The sequence below is a fragment of the Acanthisitta chloris genome, unplaced genomic scaffold (genome assembly GCF_000695815.1).
Source record: "Acanthisitta chloris isolate BGI_N310 unplaced genomic scaffold, ASM69581v1 scaffold10607, whole genome shotgun sequence".
NCBI classification, from domain to species: Eukaryota; Metazoa; Chordata; class Aves; order Passeriformes; family Acanthisittidae; genus Acanthisitta; species Acanthisitta chloris.
Window position 1 is genome coordinate 74,091 of NW_008684301.1, and position 22,883 is coordinate 96,973.

Here is a 22,883-nt window from a genome sequence, read left to right on the forward strand (position 1 = left end):
GGTCATCAAAAAGTACAAACTAGCTGCACATCACAGTTATGCACTAGTACTGTAGTGGAGCAAGACATCCAAGCTGACAGAGGGAGTAGTGTCATGTGTCTTAAAACATCTGGATTTCTGTAGAAACTGTAGTGGGCACAACAGCAATGCTTCAGTCTTGCAGGCCTGACCTCATTTAGCATGCATGTCCTTTCAAATTCACAGTCCAGAGTTGTACATTGACACTATAGCTGTAACTGAACCAACTGACTAAGGGAAAAACAAGTTTAACAGGAATAAAACCAGAATGCATTTGTTTAGGTGTGATCGTAAGTGTAAAAGGAAAGTATGTAGTAACTCCAACAAACCAGATTATTCTGACTTAACACAAAAATATTTAAGGGAATACTTTGAAATATGTCAGGCACAAAATGCAGTGAAGATAAAAATATTGAGCCATGCTTTCTATCTATTCATACTCATCGCCACAGTGTATAAGCAATTCTGAGAAAATGATATTCACAGCAAGACACCTTTACCTCTTCAGTCGATACCTCAAGTACAGACCTCTACAGAGAGTCAGAAAGCTGATAGAGTGGAAGAATAAACATTAAAAATATGCCAATATCACTTGATCTTCCCCTTTTTATACACCCTGAAAACTCTTCATAAATCTCAACAAGCTTAGATATTGCCATGGTTTAATCCCAGTCAGCAGCCAAGAACCACACAGCCGCTTGCTCACTCCTCCACCAACAGGATGGGGGAGAGAATCGGAAGGGTAAAAGCTAGAAAAACTCATGGGTTGAGATAAAGACAGTTTAATAGGGAAAGGAAAAGACATGCACATAAACAAAGCAAAACAAGGAATTAATTCACTGTCTCCCAGGGGCAGGAGGTGTTCACCCATCTCTAGGAGAGCAGGGCCCATCACATGCACATGCAATGGTTACTTGGGAATACAAATGCCATTGCTCCAAATGTTCCCCCTTCCTCCCACTATATATACTGAGTATGATGTCATATGGTATGGAATATCCCTTTGGTCAGTTTGGGTCACCTGTCCCAGCTGTCTCGTCCCACATTCCCAAGCACTCCCAACCTCCTTGCCATCATGGCAGTACAGAAAACAGAAAAGGTCTTAGCTCTGTGTAAGCTCTGCTCAGCAACAACAGAAACATCTCTGCATTATCAACCCTGTGCCCTGCACAAATCCTAAACATAGCCCCATACTAGACACTACGCAGAAAGTTAACTCCACTTCAGCCCAAGCCAGCACAGATGTAAAAAAAATCAGAGCTGATCTCACATTAAATTGGGGTTGGGCACCTAAATGAAGGCCACAGCCACTTCAGACTGCCTCTGCACCAATGACAGACAAGAGGCACCCTGGGGACCATATCAGCTTTGGGTGGCCTCGATGCCACCTTTGAAGCACCATCAATTACCTGGTGAACGCTATAGCATCAGCAGTTAATTTTCATTTCCTATTTCATTTCAGTTCAAAAGTGTCTGAAGGTGTGTCATAGCCAGTTGCAGTGCCTTTTCATAGCCTAGAACAGAGCATAATGTGTTGTGACGATAATGTGGGAGGTCCATGCACAGTAAAGGCAGCCAAACTTACTGCAGTCTCACCCAAATGGACTTTAGAGGTTAGTCTCTGTGATGAACATTTCAGAGAGCACAGCATGGCAAAAGTAGAACATTATCTGAGAAAACACTAGCACTCAGGCAACATGGATCAGTAATAGTTTTGATCTTCCTCCAAGGCTGTGTCTTATTTATCAGTACAGATGCAGCCCAAACTAAAGCTAGGGAAGATGAATATGAGCCCAAGGTCATAGTATTTTCACCCTCAGTGAGAGTAACCAGGTGCTGAAGTCACGGCCGCGGTGTGATGTCACATCACTGTGACCACGTGCGAGTATATGTTTGAATTACACCTCTCCCTTACTGACAACTGTCAACATAAATCTACCCTTATGCTGGCTAGACAAATTATGCTTCTTTTTGTATGAAAGTCTGAAGACTTCCCATTTTATTCCATTGCTACAGTTCGTTTGCAAAGAGCTGAGAGCTGGAACGCTTCCAAGCAGCAGAGACTTTTCTTCATTGAGACAACAGATATCTAGAAAGATCTGCCACAACTGGATCAAAAAGAATGTTTATGACAGCAGCTAGTATCAACATTTGTCTCTCTGTTTCCTTTACTTTTAAAATCTCTCTAGAGAGAGATACTTGCTCCGCTGGGGAAAAAAAAAGAAAAAAATCTCCACATATAACTTGCTCCGCTGGGGAAAAAAAAAAAGAAAAAAATCTCCACATATTCACACTCCTCATTTGTCTTTCACACTCCTCATTAGTAAGAAACACAATCTTATGAAAACAATTAGACTAAAACCAAGCAGAGTGGCAGTACCACATTACTGAAGATTATTACAAATCTGCTGAGAGATAGTCCCCCTTGACTAAGGACAAAATATGTATGCTTATTTACTGATGAAATGAAAATACAAGAACTCTTTTATATCCTAATGCAAAAAGTGAAGATACTTAACACGGATCTGTTCAGAAGCTTATTCTGCCCAAGAGTTCTCAGCACTGAATGTCTGGAGTGTATGTGAAGAAAGAGTCGGGTGGGAAAGACTTCTAAAAAAAAATACATGTATAAACCAGAAAGAATTGCTGATATTTGGGCTAATTTCTAAATATATATTAACTTACAGATTAATTTCAACTTCTGAGATTTTGCTGGTCAGCTACAAGAGTAAGGAAATATCTTCCTTCTTCCTTTGTTTCTTTCTGAATAATTACTTATCACTGTAAATATGAATATTTATATTGGATAAACTACATCTCTATTACTTTTAAGCTGAGATAGATGCTAAACATCAAAACTGTATTTTCTTCACACAGATGCAACTTTGAAGGATAGAAGAAATACTTTAAATTAAATATTAGTCATACCCTCCATCACTGTAACTTCAAGACACCTTACCATTTATTCCCAGCTTAAGTTCTGCTGAATTTCAGAGTTCAATTCAGAAAATCTGTAGTAACTTATTGATCTAATTCGTGGATCTCTCACATTCTATACTAGAATTGTTGCTGTAAATTGTTTTGAGAGAAGATCATATATTAATTAAATACTACTATATTTTCAGTCTGCACTGTACCAAACTCTTACAACAAATTTGCAAACAAATCCTTACGAAGTGGAATATGGTTCTGTTGCATTTACATGATTATGAATTATCCAATAGGAATTATACCATACAATGGACAAACTATGCCAACCTTTTAATTAAATAGATTTTAGCATCAGTATTACAAAGCACTTGAAGTGACAAGACTGCCCTACTGCTTCTCTTCCCTGAACATAAAGTAGCCCATTTGATATGGCAAAAGAGATCTTGGGATGAATGTGAGTATCTACTCTAATAAGAAAGAGTACAAAAACAGAAGTTATGACAGACCTGTAATCATAGCTGCTTTTTAATTATAAGCACTGGAAGTAGCTCAAAAGCACTGTGACTTAGGCTATGGTTTCACAAGTCTTTGGCTACAGTATCAGACAGACACACAACTGTTTGTGCAGCTGCTCCATGAAGCAGATCAGGGAAAGTATCCAATTTAAATATAACACTGTCAAAGAATCAGGAATATGAGGTAGAGAACAGGAATACCTTAAAGTTCATATCAATGCTAAAATTAATGAGAAAATTTAAAAGAGTTTTAGGAATACCCATTATCAAAACAAAGCTATCCCATCTTCTTTGAACAGAATACTATTCCTCAGCATAAATGTTTCTAATACAAACGAATGAAGTGGAGCAAGTCAAATGAGACAGAACTAGCTACCTTTGTTAAAAGCTACCTCCAATACTCAGCAGGCTCACAAGCCTTGGAATGTGTTTTATCCTTCCAGTATCACAGATACTTACAAGGCAAGGAGGCATCAAGGCATGAAAGCTGAAAATAAAAGCCAAGCTCACTCATACTGACTTCAATGTTAAAAAAGGAAGTCAGGATTATAGGGTAACCCACAAATCCAACAGAGAGAAGCATATTCTTAACTGAATTAGCTGAACCTCTTATTTGCACAAGGAGTTAGAACATAGGTGTTAGAAATCAAAATACATAAAGATGGTGAATATGCCTTTTAATACCCAAGTTCACAACAGCAACCCAATTCATAGTGAAATTGATGTGATTTGATAACTCAGTTGACATTGTCCAATTTCAGGTAGTCACTGAGGCAGGAAATGAAGAAGCAAGCTAATCTTTCTCTGCAAATACCTTTCTCACACTGCTGACTAAAAAGGAGCCCAGGAAAGCTGAGCTCCTAACTTAGGAGTTAAATGGCTGGAAGCTGGGGTGTGGGACCTGTGTGGATTCAGTCCAGCTGCTTAAATGCACTCCACTTAAGTACAGACAGCAAGGAGTTCTGTGGCTCTAGGTTCTTTCTCTTGTTAATGCAGAAAGGTACCCCCAGGAGTCACAGCTAGTGCACTGCATTGTCCTTTCTCTCCACATCCTACACTGGGAGCTAATGTGCCTAATTTAGGACAGAATTACTTTCAGCAAATTTTCTAAAACTTAGATTCACTAAGTGTGAGTGAACAACAGTAATAAATAGGCACCTTTCAATGGCAAATTCAGATGATGTGTCTTGGAAAACTCTTTCAGCACATCTTCAACAGATTCGTTTTCTGAGTGGTTCCACCACTCAGCTGTCTTGAGTAACTCGATGCCAAATCACCAAACTATCAAATTAATTTCAGCGAGGTGTACCTTCCACTTGTCACCTCTCAGATGAAAAATATAAATCCTGGACTTCAAAATCTTCACACATCCAATGTATGAACAGGAGGGTGGGATGAATACCTATCCTTTCCATGAGAATATATTTTTAAAAAAGAAAAAAAGGATATAACCTGAACACAACAGTGTATGTTGCAAAACCTCCTGCTTCTACTGTTCCAGAATAGACAACATAAATTGAAAATTGATTGATTACTGTGTTTATAGGTTCAGATTTACAGTAGGGAAAACTGTTTAGCTATAAAATATTCCCCAACTACTTTCCTTCCGACTGACACTGCAGATATTTAACACAAATAATTTTAACTTTTGAAGCAAATGTAACCACAATGGTTTGCTTTATTCTTCTTGAAAGAGAAGTATTAGAGTAACTAGATTTATAAGCCATTATATGCAATCCTTCATGGTTATTCTTAAAAGGGCTTGGAATAAAAAATTTACAAATAACAGAGAACATTGGTTTTCACTTTTATGTATTTATAAGTGTGAAGGAAAGGGTCAAAGGCAAGAGCAGAATTTCTCACAATACTTTCCTTGTGAATAACAGCTGAGAAGTCTGGAAAGAAAACTAATTGCTTAACTTTCACATTATCAACAAAGCTGTCTTTTGAAAGTGCAGTTAAAATCTCAGTCATCTGTTATATTTGATCAAGTTAGTTTTGACTGAAATATTCACACTGTCTTAAAAGAAAGCTCTTTATTTTCTTTACGGAGTTTCGGAGACACCTAAGAAAATGCTGTTTGACTTCTAAGCCTTTTGGGGAGAGGAGGGAGGAAATGTTAACCATTAAGTACTGCCATCAGATCAATCTAAATGATGAAACAAATGGTGTCTATTTAAGAAAAAAGTACATTGAAACAACAAATGCACATTTATCAGCTTGAGTTTCTGATACTTTAATACTAAACATTAAGAGAATCACAGAATCTGTGAGGTTGGAAAAGACCTCTGAGATCATAGAGTCCAACCTTTGACTGCACATCACCTCGTCAACTAGACCAGAGCATTAAATGTCACATCCAGTCATTTCTTGAACACCTCCAGGGATGGTGACACTGCAGCCTCCCTTGGGAGTCCATTCCAATGTTTAACAACCCTTTCTGTGAAGAAATTCCTCCTGATGTCCAACCTGAACCTTCCCTGGCACAGCCTGTGGCTATGTCCTTTTGACCTGTCGCTTGATGCCTGCAAGAAGAGACTGACCTCCATCTTGCTACAATCTCCTTTCATGTAGTTGTAGAGACCAATTAGGTCATCCCTGAACCTCCTTTCCTCCAGGCCAAACACTCCCAGCTCCCTCAGCAGGAGCCCCAACTTCCTCAGCAGAGAGAGAGCATGTGATTATATCTCTACAAATGGCATGTTAAAAAGAATGAATGTTTCAAGTCTTGGTCCACATCAAAACATTGTCCAACATTTCCCTGACAGGATTTGAATCTGGCTCCTAGGTATTTTAATGAGCAACAACATTCGAATTAGAAAAGAGAAAATTTTAAAAAAATATATGACTAGGTATTTGCCTATCCGTGCAATTCTACCTCTGATATCAGATCTCTCTTTGCGGGAATCAAGATATTTTCTAGTAATTACAGGACTGTTGACATCTTAACACAGCAAAACAACTGTATAACTTCAGCAAAGGCCCTAAAAGGATGCCGCTCTATCATATACCTCACTTGTTCTTCCTTGGGAAGCCAGATTTCTGCATGCATTCCAATAAACTATAGCTATATAGTTTATTAGGCTTTTCCTGCCTGCTGAGTAAAAATAGCTTATTTTCCCATTCTCATTGCATTCAGCTAATTCGTAAATAGCAGTGTTAAAAATCTATTGCACAGAGTTCTACTGCCATTAACACTAATGTCAATAAAATCTGATTACAAGCAATTTGAATGGGATTCAACTACTTAACCATGAACACATAGTGCAACAGGAAGAGCCCCAGAATACCTGTGACAGCTAGAAAGATGTGGCACAGTATTCACAACAGATCTGTGCTTCTCCAGAAGAGCCCCTGAGGCCAGGTAAGAGGTTTCAGGTCACCAAATATAGTATTATATGTTTGTGCTTAGGAAACCAAATCAAAAGAAGTGCTTGATTTGTATGATATATAGGAACAGAATGGCTTCTTTTTAATACTACTGACCTTAATCTGAGAGTCAAATGAAAGCACTAACTAAAAATAACCAAACTAAAAATAGATAAAGAAAAGAAAGTTATGAGTATAAGAAGGAACATCAGATAAACCAGACAGGAAATGTGCATGCATAAGCAAGAGAATCATGTACACAACTTAAACAAGTATGATTAATATAAAAAAGAGAAACTGCACTAAAAAAGAACCAGAAGCCTTCGTGAGCTGGCTATGAACTGTTATGTTCTCATGACTGCTTATGTTTTTGTTTCTCCACATTTATTCTTACTGAGGAAGAAGCTGAGAAACTCAGTATATCTACCAAAGGCATTATCAAGGATTCTAACCTAGGGTGACCACCATCTGTGTTTCCTTGGCAAAATAAAAGGGTCCATTTTTGCAATAGGTTTATTTTGTGAAATTGGTGTAAACATGATGCATACAGATCACAATTGCTTTCAAAGAAAGAAAAACTAACTAATTCAGAGACACAAAGGAACATTCCCAGTACAAAAGGCCTGTATACATACTGCACCATTCCCCTGAAGTTAGATATGCCAGAGCTTCCTAGCACAATATTTGAGAATCAAGTTTAATCTTCTTTTCTGCAGAACACATTTCTCCCTCCAGCTCAGCAACAAGCCTTTTCAATCACTTTTCAGCTCACTGTTCAAGCTCCTCTATATTTTAGGCCCTATCTTTGTCATTATCCAAGTAAGTTGTCTGTGCCCTCCTCAGGCAAAGAAGAATATGATATCTGTGCTGCACATAGGAAAAAAAAGCAGCAATAGAATAGATATGGATCTCCATGTTGTTAAAATACCTAACACCTAAAACATTGACTGTTTTCTTTAAGATGTATCAAAAGCCAACAAAAGTGGACTAACTCTTTCTACACATCACTCAGAGAAAAAGCAGTAACATGATTAAAGTATGCATACATAAATATTGAATTATTTTTTTACAAAAAAAAACCAGACATTTTTTGAAATCTCTAATTATCTTCTTTAAATTCAGGAAGAGTCAGATGGGACTTCCTGGGACTAACGAGCAGTGTGGGAACAAACACCTCTTCATTAGCCCTGTAAAAGCTCAGCCAGCCACCCTCTGGCCTGGGATGTAAGATTCTCAGGGTGGGAAGGAGAGCCGCAGCAGAAATCTAGCTCTAGCTTAATCATCAAAAACTCAGATGAGGGCAGAAAGACCTACTGGTTTAGTCCCCGCTGCAAAGACAGAGAACAAAGATGTCATGTCAGTGTTCGAAGCATTCTGGTTTTGACTGTTGTTTTGACTCCACCGTCTGTTTAAAGTAAAACACATAAATAGTAGAGACAACAGAGTTCAAGTCCCCCTACTGTCCATTTCTAGGTAGGTGCCTTTTCCCTCCCTGAATGGAAAAGGGCAAAGTCTGTGTTTGCAGAAAAGTTGAATAATTAAAGCCTCAGGGAAGATTTCTACTATTGTGCTCTCACCAGGTAAACAAGATGAAGCAGCTGGTACACATACTTTTTGAAAACTCATCAAAGTGACAAGATAAAAAAGTAAATCACAAGTAAAAATGCTTATCTTTTCACTCAATGCATTTCTTGAAGATCCTCTGAGACATAACTTTACTAGGTTAGTAACAACAACTGGATTAGAATAGGCCTTGATCTTCACAGGGCAACTAGGTACTGGTGTTGGAAATAGATCTGAGTGGACAACATAAAACACTTTCAAAAACTCCTGAAGTAGAACTTAATTGAGACAGCATTCAGCACAAGATTTTCTCCTTGGATTAATTTTTATATATCAAAAGTATTCCATCTACTACTGTACTGTTCTTACCACTCTGGTGGCCTAACCACACAGATAAAATTAGAATTCATAGATAGAGGTAATAACTTCTTACAAACACAAAAACATAGTTCAACGTTTATCCACTAAATACAGATCATAAGAGAAATTACCTCTATCTACAAGCTTTTGCATAACTTATTTTATATTATAAAATCCAACAATAAGTAGAATTTTAATGATACTTTATGTGATATAAAAGTTGCATTTTTTCATCCTAGCATTTGTTTAATTCCTTCAGCTAGGCACGCTCTCAATCCTATACACTTACCATAGTAACAGAGTCATGAATCAAAAAAGATGGGTGAAAGAAAAAACAAACAACACCTCAAAATGATATTCACTAGAGAATCACATATAATAAACCACCTGGTTTCACTTAATATATAGGCAACTTTTAAAGCATGTTAAGCAGCCTGCTAAAGAATGGAGGCAAAATATTACTTCATGCAGGGTGAAGACTCATTTGGTAAGCAATAATAAATCATGGAAGCTTTCCCTGTAAAATTCTATGGATTTCATTTGATAACCTGAAGAGAACTCAGGGCAGAGACAGGCAGGGTTTGTTTCTTCAAGGTGACATAGCAGTGCTGTAAGATGTCAAAATGCTAAAAGTTTGGTAAGAAATAAAGCGGTTGTCATGCACAGCCTTTCTCCATCTGTGATCAAGTAATAAAATGTTTGAGTAAATCTTTAAAGTCCTATTTTGTTGTAAAACTTGATGGTTTGAAGTCCCATTGATGGATCTCAGGCTTTACTACTTTCTTAGAAGCTGGAGGCAAATTCAGACAGTATGAATCATGGTGAAGACTGCAAAGAGAAACACAAGAAATTCTGGCCATTATCTGTTTGGGTTTTTTTAAAAGCCTTAATGAATAATTATAGAAAAACTGACTGCACAGAGTAATAATGTCAGTGGTGTACGGGTCTGTGATGCTGAAAGACATAAGTGAAAGTGAGTTCAGCACCTAAATAGACAACATAACTTGATACCCCTAAGCCAAGAAATCCAGAAAGGATTTACTAAACATACAAAAATGAAGGGATCCTAAGGTCCTTAAAAATTTATAAAGTATGCAAAGAGAATCTAAATCAACCATAAACACCTGATGTGATATTTATACTTGAGAAGAATTTCATGATACATGCTAAATTCCACTTAGCTGTAAAAGCTGCTTGGAGAGATGGAATAACTCAGTGGTTTTCCATTAACTCTCTGCATGAGAGAAACCTGGGGGGGATATGTGTGGGATAGATTGCATTCTGTTTTTTTGATTAAATTCACATTATTCATCTTACAAAGAATCATTCCAGTGCCAGACTGTACTGCTATAAATGCCCTCCTACATTCATGCTCACCATTTTTAAGACTAGAGTAGGACTGTAGAATCTAACTGCTGCAACACACCTCGGGCCTGCAAAACAATTATTTAAAAAATTGGGCAATGGCTAGCGTTTGATTACAGTACATCTTCAAAAGCTGACGGATGCTAAACCTGAACGGTAGTACTTGATGGGGTTGATATTCTATCATCCCTATACATAGCCTGTTCCAGTGGCTAATCACCTTGACTATTAAAACTTATGGCTTATTTCTCACCTAAGTCCATCTGGCTGAGCTCCCAGACTCTGGCTCTCGTTATGGCTTCGGTTATTAAGGATCTCTTTAGTACCTAGTATATTGTAGCTACTGATAACGTATAAAAATAAAACCCCAGAACAAAACACAGATTGAAGCAACCCTGAGCATTTCTTCCCCAAGAAAGGATAAATGACAACTATGACTTTCCTGACAGATGATGTTGAGGGATTTTTCTGTTTAGAAGTGAGAGAGCTTTGATGACAAGAGATTCCAAAGCCTACATCAGTCATCTACTGCCTACAGTAGTGACCTCATTTGAAGAGCGGAAAAGAAACTTTCTGGTTTCTCTTAAAAAAATTTGAGTAATTGGATATAATGACTTCTTAATGCTATCTTTGACTTCCCGTGTCCTTTCTGATACTTTCAGTCACTTTAGGTTGCAATCTTCTCAAGAAAGGACTGTTGGCTATAGTTGTACACTACACAGGTGAGGGAACTGAGGGTATAAAGTTCTAAAGAAAAGAAGAAATTAAAAAGACGCATCTTTCCCCCTTTCACTTTTCTTCTCTCTGCCTAATGTCCTAATTCTATACCTCTCTCATTTTTTTCTCTAAGGTTTGGCTTTTTAGGATTTAGTAATTTCTGGTTTGGTTGGTTGGGTTTTTTTAATCCGTTTCACTGACCACTGCACAGACACAAGCTGGTGCTCAGGTATTTTTTTAAAGATCTTTAATTGACATGGGTAATTCTACTTATTTATGTCCCCGGTATAAGTGCTCTTGATAGGCTTCATAAAAGGAGTTGAGTTTTAAGAAGATATGCAAAAGGCCTGAGCCTCTGTGCATCTTCCCAAATCTACTTGACAGTACGCTCCTGTTACAGTTGCATTAGGTACCATAGCAACTGCAGGGAGGGAAGCTGAGTATCAAAGAACTATTTCAGCTAGAGAAGCAAATCTGTAGTTAGGAGCAAGAACAAACCAACAGTCATGATTTCTTTTCACCCTACTACCTTGTCTGTTCTGCATCTAATTCAAAAACTGTGATGTTCCTGAAAAGCAGCAATTTGAATTGCAATTTCTTTTTTTATCATTTTTTCCCCTCAGGCTTCAGTGACTGTTCTGTAACAGTGACATTGCCTAAGGCTTCCACACAACTTAGTGCCTTACTTTCAAAATATACAGATAACACTACATACAGTTTATGTAAGTAAAAACTGTTAATATAGGCATAGTCATTGGAGTAATTTAATTCCATTTAAAACAGACATATTTGATTTACCACTATGGGACTAAAGGCTCCTACATCACATGTAGACACTAGATGTGGACCTATACAGTCTGAAAGAGTGAACTTGAATCTTGTGCCTGAAATACAGTATCATCTGCTTTTCCCAAGGTTATGGAGGATATCCTCCACAGAACCTGTAGATATGACAGAAAACAAACATGATGAGCACCTCTCTGTAGTGTTACACCAGGAGGACAGACAGGACAGCCTATGACAGCTAAACAAACCATCACTAGATAGATGCCTGTTGTAAGCTGAATCAAGCCCTGACTCTCCTCCCAATGATTTACTGTTTACACCTTTGCCTCTGGGAGGGTCACACTGCACTACTTCGTTAACCATTTTGTTCTTATGCAGTAACCTTCTCTTATTCTCATGGTGCCCTTCTAACTTCTCACTGTTTCATCTTCTGTGTTCTTGGCTATTCTGTACCACGGCAACATAGCACAGAGAGAGGAAGCAAAATCAAAGTTCTTTAAACCAAAGGGGTCATTAATCTACCTCACAGTAAGGAATAAGTGTGGTGAGTGGAGGAAGGGCTATCTTTCAATCTAAAATTATAATAAATTCTCAAGAAAACATTACTTTTAAAAGAAAACATCAGGTTTATGATCACCAGGTGTAAAAGAAAGAAAAAAGGCAACTTAATAAACCATTAAATATAAAATGGAAATATTAAATGAAGAACTAAGTCTTTCCCAGGGCAGTAATCACTATGGAATTTCCTTAAATATTAGCTTCTACCTAATAACACAATAAAGAAAAAGACCTTGCAAAAAAGAAATTATGGATTTTAATCCCCTACTCTGAAGGAAGCCCTTAAATTTAATGGCTATTTCAACTTCTTTATAAAACAACAAGAATAAGTCATGAAGAATCAAGTCCCTCATGGGACTGATCAAAATTGAATTTGCAGTTTTCTATACTATGCTGACAATCATTTACAATAAAATCAGAATGAGAAAGGAAAATTGTCTGTGGGGACCAGTGAGCCAGGTAATAGCTTCAATATAACATGGTCACACAGCAGAAAGCAAATTAAAATGTACATAGAATTTTAAAATGGTTGAACTAAGCCTTACTTAGCTTATAGGATTCTTGCTTGTAGCTTTTAAGTAACATATCAGGAATGAAAAATCTAAATACTCATTGGTGATAATCAGATATTTTACATTACCAGCGATTTGGTTTTGAGGTCAAAATTGTGTTAGGCAGAAGCAATAAAATTACCTCACAAACTAGTTTAGTTTAAAAGCGTCATGCACAAAGGACAGCTGTGCTATAACTTCAAATTTCTAGTCCCATCTAGTCCCATCCCAGATGTAGAGGTACTTGTATGAATCTTGTAAATTACAACTGCATTATTCCATCTTATAAAACACAAAGACCTTGTAGGTACAACATAAAGAACAAGGAACACTTTGAATATTTCATTATTTTTAGATATCTAACAAAAAATAACCATTTATTGTTAATAACAATAAAAAATGTGTTATACATATATAACACATTTTACACAAGCAGGGGACAAAGATTTGGTATAGAATAGCACAGCAATTTGACTTAAAAGAAATCTTCTTAGTCACATAATACACCTGGATCCTCCAGAACATCTATGCTAGACTTTGCACAAGTTCATTTCAACAAGCAGCCAGGCCACAGCTGTCACAGTGGAAGCAGTGGAGAAGAATTTCCATTGGAATTTACATGCACCTCTCTTCATTCTTTAGAGAAATCAGTTAAATGTCTCCCATTCAGGAAACAATTCTTTCTTTTTAAAGATCTGATGTCCTTAGAGAATTCATTGAAAAGGGCAACAAAATGGATGAGATATGGACACTGGAAGTATATCCTGCCCAGAGTTCATACATGCCTTGAAAAACACTTGTTCTAATGTGATTCAGGCCTGGCAGGTGAAATTATGCTAGTGCAGACTATATTTATAGATTATACAAATAATTAGAAAGACTCACTGGAGCAGCAACCTTCCTTTGTGGCAGATGAGTACCTAACCACTGAACTACAGAGTTAATTTTTCATTTTGCTTGTGTCCCAGTGAATATTAAGCAGCTGTACAGACCAGAACAGCTGCAACAGGGAAATCTAAGAGTTATACACTGCAAAATAAATAACCCAGAAAACAGCCAACACTCCTCAGTAAAATCTGCTGTATTTTTAGACACTATCCAAAAACCCCACACAAATGGCTACTGTACAAGTGCTGAATGGCCATGCAGCTGATCTACAGTAAATCTGTAGCATGCTGTAGTGTGACCTGCTATGCACATGCATTTCAAATGCAGTAAAATAGTGAATATAAAACATTTGCTTCTGGAACTCAAGGATCAGCAGAACTCTATCACAGCACTCCTCTAGTCTGCACAGAACTAAGTTCAAGCCCTTAATGCAAGCTGAGATTTGTAGATTTATTGAAAATGGACATTATTTGTATCAATAGCTTCTTTAAGAATCAAAGTACAGTTATCTACACCTTTTGATGACCTGTTTAATACGAGTAAAATTTTGTTTCATTACCACTGTTAAAATCACACTATCACCTACTTCATTACATGACACAGACACACCTTTCTGCTTCATCCAAGAAGAACAGAAAGAAAAGTAGACAATGACTTCCTATTTTGCATGTAAGCAAATTGCTACATGATAAGCAAAGGGGTGAACAATAGGTTTCACAATACGTGCACAGAATCTACTTGCACATTTCTATCTCTCCAGGAGGAGGGAAGCAGTTGTCTGCAAGCAGTAAGCCAGATTTCATTAACTTCAGGATAAAAGCAATCACCTCCAAGTAGCTGATAGGCTGGAAACTCAAATATTAGCTTATTGCTCAATAACCTGCTTGTGTTCCCAGACCTTACTCACACCCTTGAGTTACATTAGACAGGGAGGCTGTAAGGTTTAAGAGAGTAGAGAACTTCTGAGGGCTGCTACTGTGGTGTGAAAATTATACTCACTGGGGCACAACTTTAGACACCTCAGTGTAGGTATCTAAGTATTTGAAATTTATCTAAGTATTCAAGCTTTCATTACAGTCAAGGATGACACTGGGCTCAGCTCAGAGGTTTAACCATAGGTTCCTAGTGACATTTGACAAGCCTTGTGGTGTTTGGCAATAACACTGATTTTTTGTCTTCACAGGAACAAAATTCTCCTCCCAGGTTTATGTTACATGCGTACATTCTTTTTCATGTATTTCCTGGCTTTATTCTCAACCTTTACTATAGTTCACCTACTTCAAGCACAGGTGTAGTTAATTACAGGAAAAGCCAGTATTTGGTTTGTTAAATTTTGTAATAATGAATTTTAATGTTTATTTGATTAATTACTATTTGATGCATTTCTACCCCCCCTTACTTTCCTTTTTTGCTGCTTTGACAAGATGGTTTTCTAATTTAAAAAGTCACTTAAAATGCGATCAGATTTACCCACTTTACACATCTATCTCTAAAACTTCCATGTAAAACCAGATAATTTTAGGTTACTTTTATGGGGAAACAAAACAGGTTTTAACTCTCACAATGCCTTTGAAAATGCAGTACATGATCCCATTTCTTCTAAGTAGTATGCCAGGTTTGCTGAGATGCAATATGCAAAGAAAGAAAAAAAAGAGGTAAAAATAGGACTCTCTCTCCTGTAAAAACTGCAAAATCCATGGAAATTTTCCATGTGGAATAGGTAGTTCATAATAGCATCATTACTATGCATCTATTCAAGTGACAGTATACAGATCTATGAACCCTCTACACAAGAGTTCTATTTTAAGACTAATAATGAAAAAATCATGTAGAAAGTTTTGAACAAACTTATGTTCTTTTGATACTGAGATACAATATTCTAAATGTAAACCCATTCTGTAGCATCTTTATGACTGAAGAAATCCATCCCAGTATGGTATAGCAGAGAACGGTGTAATCTTCTTGAAGAGAGATTAATGAACAAACCATTTTTTGTTAAGAGCATAGCAGACATAGATTTAGCAAGTTAAAACATTCAAATCATTTAACTTTTCTTTGTAATTCACATTTTTAAACCCATCTCAAGGCTAAGAAAAGCCTGTTGAGCAGTCTAGTCTAACCCCTGGCCCCTAAGGCAGAATCAGTCCTATTTAGAACATATTTCTTGGCAACTGTTGTCTTGTCCAGCTTGTTTCTAAGACCTGTGGACACAGAATCCCCAAAAAATCAATCAAAAGCATTTTAATGTTGTCTTTAGGAAATATTTTCTATCATCGAGTCTGTATTTTCTTTGCTGCACTATAACACCATTGTTTTTTATCTGCTACCTGACACAGAAGTACTTTCTGCTATGTAATTAGTTTCTTCTATGTAGATTTCAGAGCATATTTTTTCCCTCTTTTTTCCAACTGGTCCATGGCTTTCACGTACCATGGCTTTCAGTACCCGAAACTCGTACTGTTGTCCAGTTTACCAGTGAAAACCAGAAGTTTCAGTTCACAGATCTCTCTTGTCTTTCTGCTTAAGAATCTCAAAATAGTTGCCTGCCTCACATCAGCATGAAACTGCTGACTTGTCATCTTTTGATCTATCATTACTTCCAGAATATTTCCTACAGAACAGATCCATTGCAAGTTATCGCCCATACTGTTACGTCTTCCACTGTTGCTCCAATTAAATGAAGCACTTTGCATTTGTTCCTATTGAACAACAAGTTTTTCACACTTCGGCTCCAACTTGTCAAGATTATTTTGAGTTCTGTTTTTCAACAAGACTTGACTGATAACTTTTTTGGTTTTTTCTTTTCCTTAGCACAGAATAAAAAGACTAAGCAAAAACTTTTCCACACACACTTTAAAATCTTGGAAATCTAAAAGGCTACAGGAAATTCTATCTTTGAAACAACTCTAAACATTCATTTGAAACCATCAACTTTATACTGTCTTCTCCTGTTGAAGTTCAGTCTTTCAAACTCCTACATTTCGCCAGCAGCTTCCCAAAATTCTCAGAGTAAGTAGGAACCAGGCATCCACAGTTCTGTGAAAATGCAAATTTTCTATAGCTACTGCTCCCAAGAGAATGATGCTTTAAATTTGTACCTCACAGGTTTTTTTAATGCATAAACACTACCTAAATTAAAAAAAAAATCTAAATTAACATATGTCTACATTAATCACTGTGTTACACAAACATAAACCAAAATAGTAGTTAGCTGGGTACTAACAAAACTATGATTATAAAAAAATCTTAGTACTCACCAAGTATGAGACTGAACAATGTGGCTAAATCAGCTTAATTGTAATTCAGACATTATTGCAACTAGGACAAATAATTAAGTGATGGTAAATAAACAGACTGAGACAGGAATCCAGGAGCACAAATGCACACTTAAAAAGTACAATAAGACTGATGTGGTGAAAATTGTTACAGAAGCCTGTTAAATCCCTGTGTGTATATATATGTACCCCAGGAGTCCTACAGGCACAGCACACATGGAGACAAGTAAGTATCTACAAGATAAGAATGAAACAGAATGGAAGCAAATTCCTCTGGAATGATAAAAGACTTGCTTGCAATACAGAAATAAAACTCAGGATTAATAACAAAATTTTAAGTATTAATCTAAATCTCCAGATTTCTGCACTTACAGCAGCCCCTCAATGCTGTGTTTTATGTATATGCAGACATACTGGGTCCAATTCTAAGATATACTAGCATACTATTTATCCTGCTTTTTATTATAAAAGAATCCGAATAACATGCGGATAAACTATTTCTGAAGTTAATAAGGTTTGCATAACAGCTTTGCTCCTCAGACCAACCAGTGGGTATAATTATTTTCCTGTGTTATTCCTCAGTCCATAGGGGAGCACAGTCTTAGAGGTGGGGAAGGTCTGCAAAGCAACAGAGAACAAGGAGCATAACTGTGGTGAATCAGAGACATTTTTGAGACCCTCATCCCTCAGTATAACAACAGAGGGCTGAATCAGGTCTCTTAGCCTGTCCACATTTTTGCCTTTTAATAGAATAATTCAATTTCATTTAATTAACAGAAGTTGGGATTCATTGGTATTTGGAGTTTGGTTTATTTATATCACACTTGAAATATAAAGGATTATGGAGTTGAGAAAAAGAAAACGTTGGGACATCAAAACATTTCACAGTGCAAATGATCTAAAGGGCAACATATCATTTGAAACCATGAGTGAGATATAGCAGCCCTTGCTGGAAGCTTTCTGATCTTCAAATCATTTTCAGAAAACTTGACAAATGGAAAACAATTGAATCAGTGCCCAGGCAGATTTAGTTTTACAAGGATGAACAGAAATTCCATTATTTCTTATGGCTTACCAGAGAAAGCAGCTCAGATTTCAACACATTTTCTAGTTCACACAATTTACTTTAGCTACTGACTAAAATTTTATCATATTTAAATGTAGTAATTGTACTGTGATCTCAAACAATATGATATAACAGTCTGACTTCATTTAATTCTGGTCTAGGATAAAGTGGACATTGATCTATTGTGTAGCAATAATTTCACAGAACAACATGAAGCTGCATGAAGAAAACCTGATTCAATATACTTCAGAACTTACATCACAAAGGCATTAGATTTTTCCTACACAATATAAAAAGTGTCAGGCAATGCTCTACTGAAAAATGCAGTTTATTACCTCTTTCATGCAGTGGCACACTTGCCAAGACCACCATTTCAGTGATAGGTTGCCACATTCAGAAATGACTGATGATTCCATATTTATAAAACTATTCTACAGTACTAGAGTTGCCAAATACAGCAGCACAAAGAAAAGTCCACTTGCTTTGGACTCCACAACCGAATTCTTCTCTCTAAATTTCCCATTCACCCAGATAAGCTGCTATCTTGTTCTATGTCATACAGGGCCACTTCTGAAAGGGCTATGAGCTCTCTTGAGGAAAAATAGTGAAGTGACACAAGATCTGCTATTTTGTTGCACAGCACTCCATCCTACAATAGAACACAAGATTCTTAGTACCTATTGAATTCCTCTTCAAGTTCTAGAAAGTGTAGAGATTTCTTTTTTCCCTACCCAAAAACTGGCACTGTATTGTGACTACACTGTGACCCCCGTGGCACTTGTTTCTCTTTTGATTGGAGGTAGAGACAAAGGTCAGTATGAACTTTGAGTAACATCTAAGAACAGTACAAAAGGAGTGTGCGTGTGTACATACATATAGAGAAGTCTACAGCATATAAAAAAAAGGTTTAAAAAGCATTTGTTTTTATGGTTACCACTAGAAGAGAAATGTTATAGAGATCCCTGTACAGCATTCACAATCTCTTCCTCAAATATTAAGAAAAGAGATAGTAAAAATGCAGAGATGTGCAAGAATGTTATCCTATCAAAATAACTGCCTTAAAACATGATTATCATACACCTTAAGTTCTCTAGTCACCTTTCCCAAGAGAAGAATGATTTCTTGCTCTCCATAATATAGATCCTACTTACCAGATCGCTATCTTATTTGACATCACTCTCACCTATCCTGTTTCCTTACCATGCCTCAAAGAAATGGACTCACAATGAAAAAGAAAATACACATTCTGAAACACCCTGAAACATAAGGAAAAAAATGGTACCAGTACTCACTAGGAAGCAGTACACAAGTGGTGCAATTTGCACCACGTAACTTGACATGTCCTAAAAGACAATGGAGTTTTTGCAACATTTGAAAATTGCCAATAGTTACTGACAGCAGGCAGCACTTACCACAATACAGAACCACAGAATTTTGACAAATGTTAGAAGGTGACAAAGATATGTCTATATATAAATATATATATATGAGGTTACTCTCATATAAAGCAACATGCACACACATACAATTAACAGGCAGACAGCTGCTTCATTTCACCAACACAGACATCCTAAAGTACTTGGTAGTTAGACGCCCTGAAGACCTGGGATATCTAGACTGTATTAATACAGAGAAAAAACACACTTCTGAAGAACTCCAGAGGCAGATAAGGATTACTTATTTTAATTGCCTACCTCTCTTTACTGAATATGTAAGAAACTAAGAGAAAATACTAGCTATTTTTTCTGTTCAGATCCAGTCTACTCCTTTTAGGTCAAGACATCCAACTGCAACAGACTTTGAAAAGAGGCAGGTGACAGCAGTGGCAAAGTAAATGACACCTGCTTCCTTCTGGATGCAGCCCAACAATCCCCTTCACACTTTCTGCATACCTCCTGAGATGCCTGCCCAGTTGCCAAAGTAGCAGAAGAGGTAATCACACTCCTACCTGCCCAGCCTGGACTCATCTAAACATAAAGGGAACACCAAAAGCTTTGGTGGTGAGACAGACACCCTGTAATACAGTAATTTGGATTGGAAAGGACCTTCAGGAGGTCTCCAGTTCAAACTCCTGCTCAAAGCAGGGTTAAAACTGAATTCAGATCAGGTATAATGTCTTACTATGGTCCTAGAATTCAAAACTGACAAAAATGTCAGCAGCATCTTATTATGGTTTCTGAATCTGAAATTATTTAACTTGAATTTTAGTTAGCAACAGTTGCAATTCTTCCAAAATGAGTGATATGTTCAAAAGCATGCTTGTTTTTTCACGTTACTTACATGTTAAACAAGGTTTTAAATCTAAATAACACCAGAATCCATGGAAGCCATTTTCTCTCAATTATAATTTTTATATAAAAGGAAAATGAAGACCAAAGTATTAAAGACAAAAGCATATAGTCCAAAAATACATGCAGTGTATATGGTATATAAAATGGATATACTTTAAAGTATATGCTTTGAAAAGCATTCGTTTAAAAGCAAATGATGAAAGAAAGAGTGGGACAAGCAATCAGTGTTAGGCTACGTATTTGGCTTACATTCCTGAAACAAGCACTGCTCACATGTGCTTCACAAAAAAACGAAAAATGTTAATTTCTCAAGCAGTCCTGAAACCACCCCTCTAGAGGGAGGACATATAATCACTAGGCTTCAGAGGTAGGCTCCTTTCTTTGCATCAGTGCTTCTTGAATTCCTTTCTACACTGTGATTTAGCATTGCTAGGAGAGTTAAAAGTGCATATGGCTCACATTAGCCTCTGACATGGTGTTTAGGGCATCCCCTGGACTGGCAGGCCATGCAGTTTGAATGTGTACCAGCTGAGAAGGGCCTAGAACCAACACCCTGAATAACTGTCTTTCAGAGAGAATTCACATATGAAGGAGATGCACCCCACACACACTCTGAAAACACCCCACTGACTAAGTCCTGAAGGACATAAAAGCAACAGAAACATTGGGTTTAGGTCCTGACTTAACTTCATTTAAACCCCATTCTTGTGAAGACAGAAATCTTGGGTTTGAACAAGTATGTTATCTAGGTAGCTACGAGTTGGTTTTGAGTGTTTGTTTTTATCTAAGTTTGGGGTAAAGGAGGAAATATTAAAACCACAAGGCAGAGAGTACAGTTGGTTACTAAGCTCTGCAGAGTCTACTGCCCTAGGTCAGCAAAGCAATACAGCATTATGGTATAAAAAGGAAAGCTAATACACAGAAGTTGAAAGGAAGAATGAAGGCAGAAGAGAGGGAGGGAGAGATTTCTTTGCACATTTTACCAATGACGCCCTGATCGTAACTCCCATTGACAGCTGTGCTAGGCAGGCTAAATGGCAATACTCCCAGAAGGCTGGGAGCAGCTGAAACTTGTTTTTACTGTTAGTCAGCCTAGATTTCAAAAAAAGGAAGGCTTTAGGGCCACAAAGTCAACTTTGCTGCCCATTTTACAATCCAATTGTGCTAATCATTTCAGCTTCACAGGTTAAAAAAAAGAGTCATCAGGACAACATCCTAAGCCTGTATGAAGTTACCACGTTATGCTGTCAAATCAAGTGGTCATAAGCATGCATTACTAGACACATTACAAGACTGTAGAGCTTTGTCTTCAACACATGTGAACCCTATATCCCTTTATCACATACAACCTCGTATGGTCACTATTTCTCACATCTTCCCTGCTCCCAATCAACCTCTGTATTAACTCACGCCTTATAAATTCAGAAAAAAATATAATACTATATGCATAGCAATTGTTTAAAGGTGATCCCAGTACCAATCCAAATAACTATTATTTATCAGATATCTTCCTATCGTGCATTAGAACAACTATCACTCAGCCTACTTGGTTTTTTCAATTTTTAAAAACTCAAAAACTCAAGATCCCAAAAATTAACTTTAAAACCTTGGAAAACAAACTATGCAAGTATTAGAACAAGACAAAGAACATGGTGGGTGGAAATACTGGAATAACAAAAATCTCTCTTTTGTAGCACTCCAGGCATTAATTTTGTACTTTAATATCACCCAAATTAAAGATGTTCAAGAAAAACATCAAGTTAGTGGTATACAATCCAAATCAAAGCATCTCACTTAAACAGTTTCTTACTTTTTCTCAAATATCATTTTTAAAAGTCAAAAATTTCAAAAACAATGCAGTTTCTAATCACCTGCATCATATAATATTCCTTATTAACAGATGTTATTACCTTAATAAAATAATCAAAGAAGAAAATAAAGAAAGCATGAACAGTTTTGGAAACAAAAGCCTTACCTTGAAAAGCAGCTGCATTACGAGATATTAAAAATTTTAATGTAGCACTTGATGTTTGAAGCACTTGCTGTATATCTTGCTTCGCTGCAATTTGATACCTTTCTTCCATCTTTTTGGTACAGCATGTTGGATTTTTAGAAGTGCAAACCTGGAGATCAACACCTAAGGAAAATGCAATTATCTTGATTAAGAAAACCCACAAGTATGCAAAACACAAACACATAGAAAACAGTTGCTTTTTCTTTATACATAGGTCTTGACATATAAAAGAAATACCAAGGCTTTAAAGACATTTGGCCTTTTTAAACAAAAAACAGAAGGAGATACTAAATGACATTCAGTGGAAAGAATACACTTATTACAGTTAATTAATGTCATATAATATAGTTTCCCTGACACTGTAGTCTTGTTCCAGCTGTGAATATCACTAACTAATGTTGGTAAAATACTGCAACTATGTATTGTACACCACTGTACAGGTGGTAGATTTCCCATCCCTGGAAACATTCATGATCTGGCTGGATGGGGCTCAGACCAACCTGTTCTAGCTGAGTATGTCCCTGCTCATTTCAGGGGGTTAGATTATATGACCTTTAGAGGTCACTCCCAACCCAAACAATTCTCTCATTTTTTGATCCTCTAGAATACTGAGCTG

The 22,883-nt window shown here is 36.9% G+C and overlaps 1 protein-coding gene across 1 annotated transcript in view; it reads right to left on the minus strand.

Moving 5' to 3' along the window:
* The window catches only part of GPC5 (glypican 5), a gene marked incomplete at both ends in the record, with an annotated part of 94,450 nt that extends 72,060 nt beyond the window's left edge, over positions 1-22,390 (minus strand). The window contains one exon of the mRNA XM_009079287.1: positions 22,229-22,390. Within this exon, the coding sequence (XP_009077535.1) occupies positions 22,229-22,390 (162 nt within the window). The remainder of the gene's footprint in view (positions 1-22,228) is intronic.
* Between the last annotated feature and the right edge of the window lie 493 nt (positions 22,391-22,883).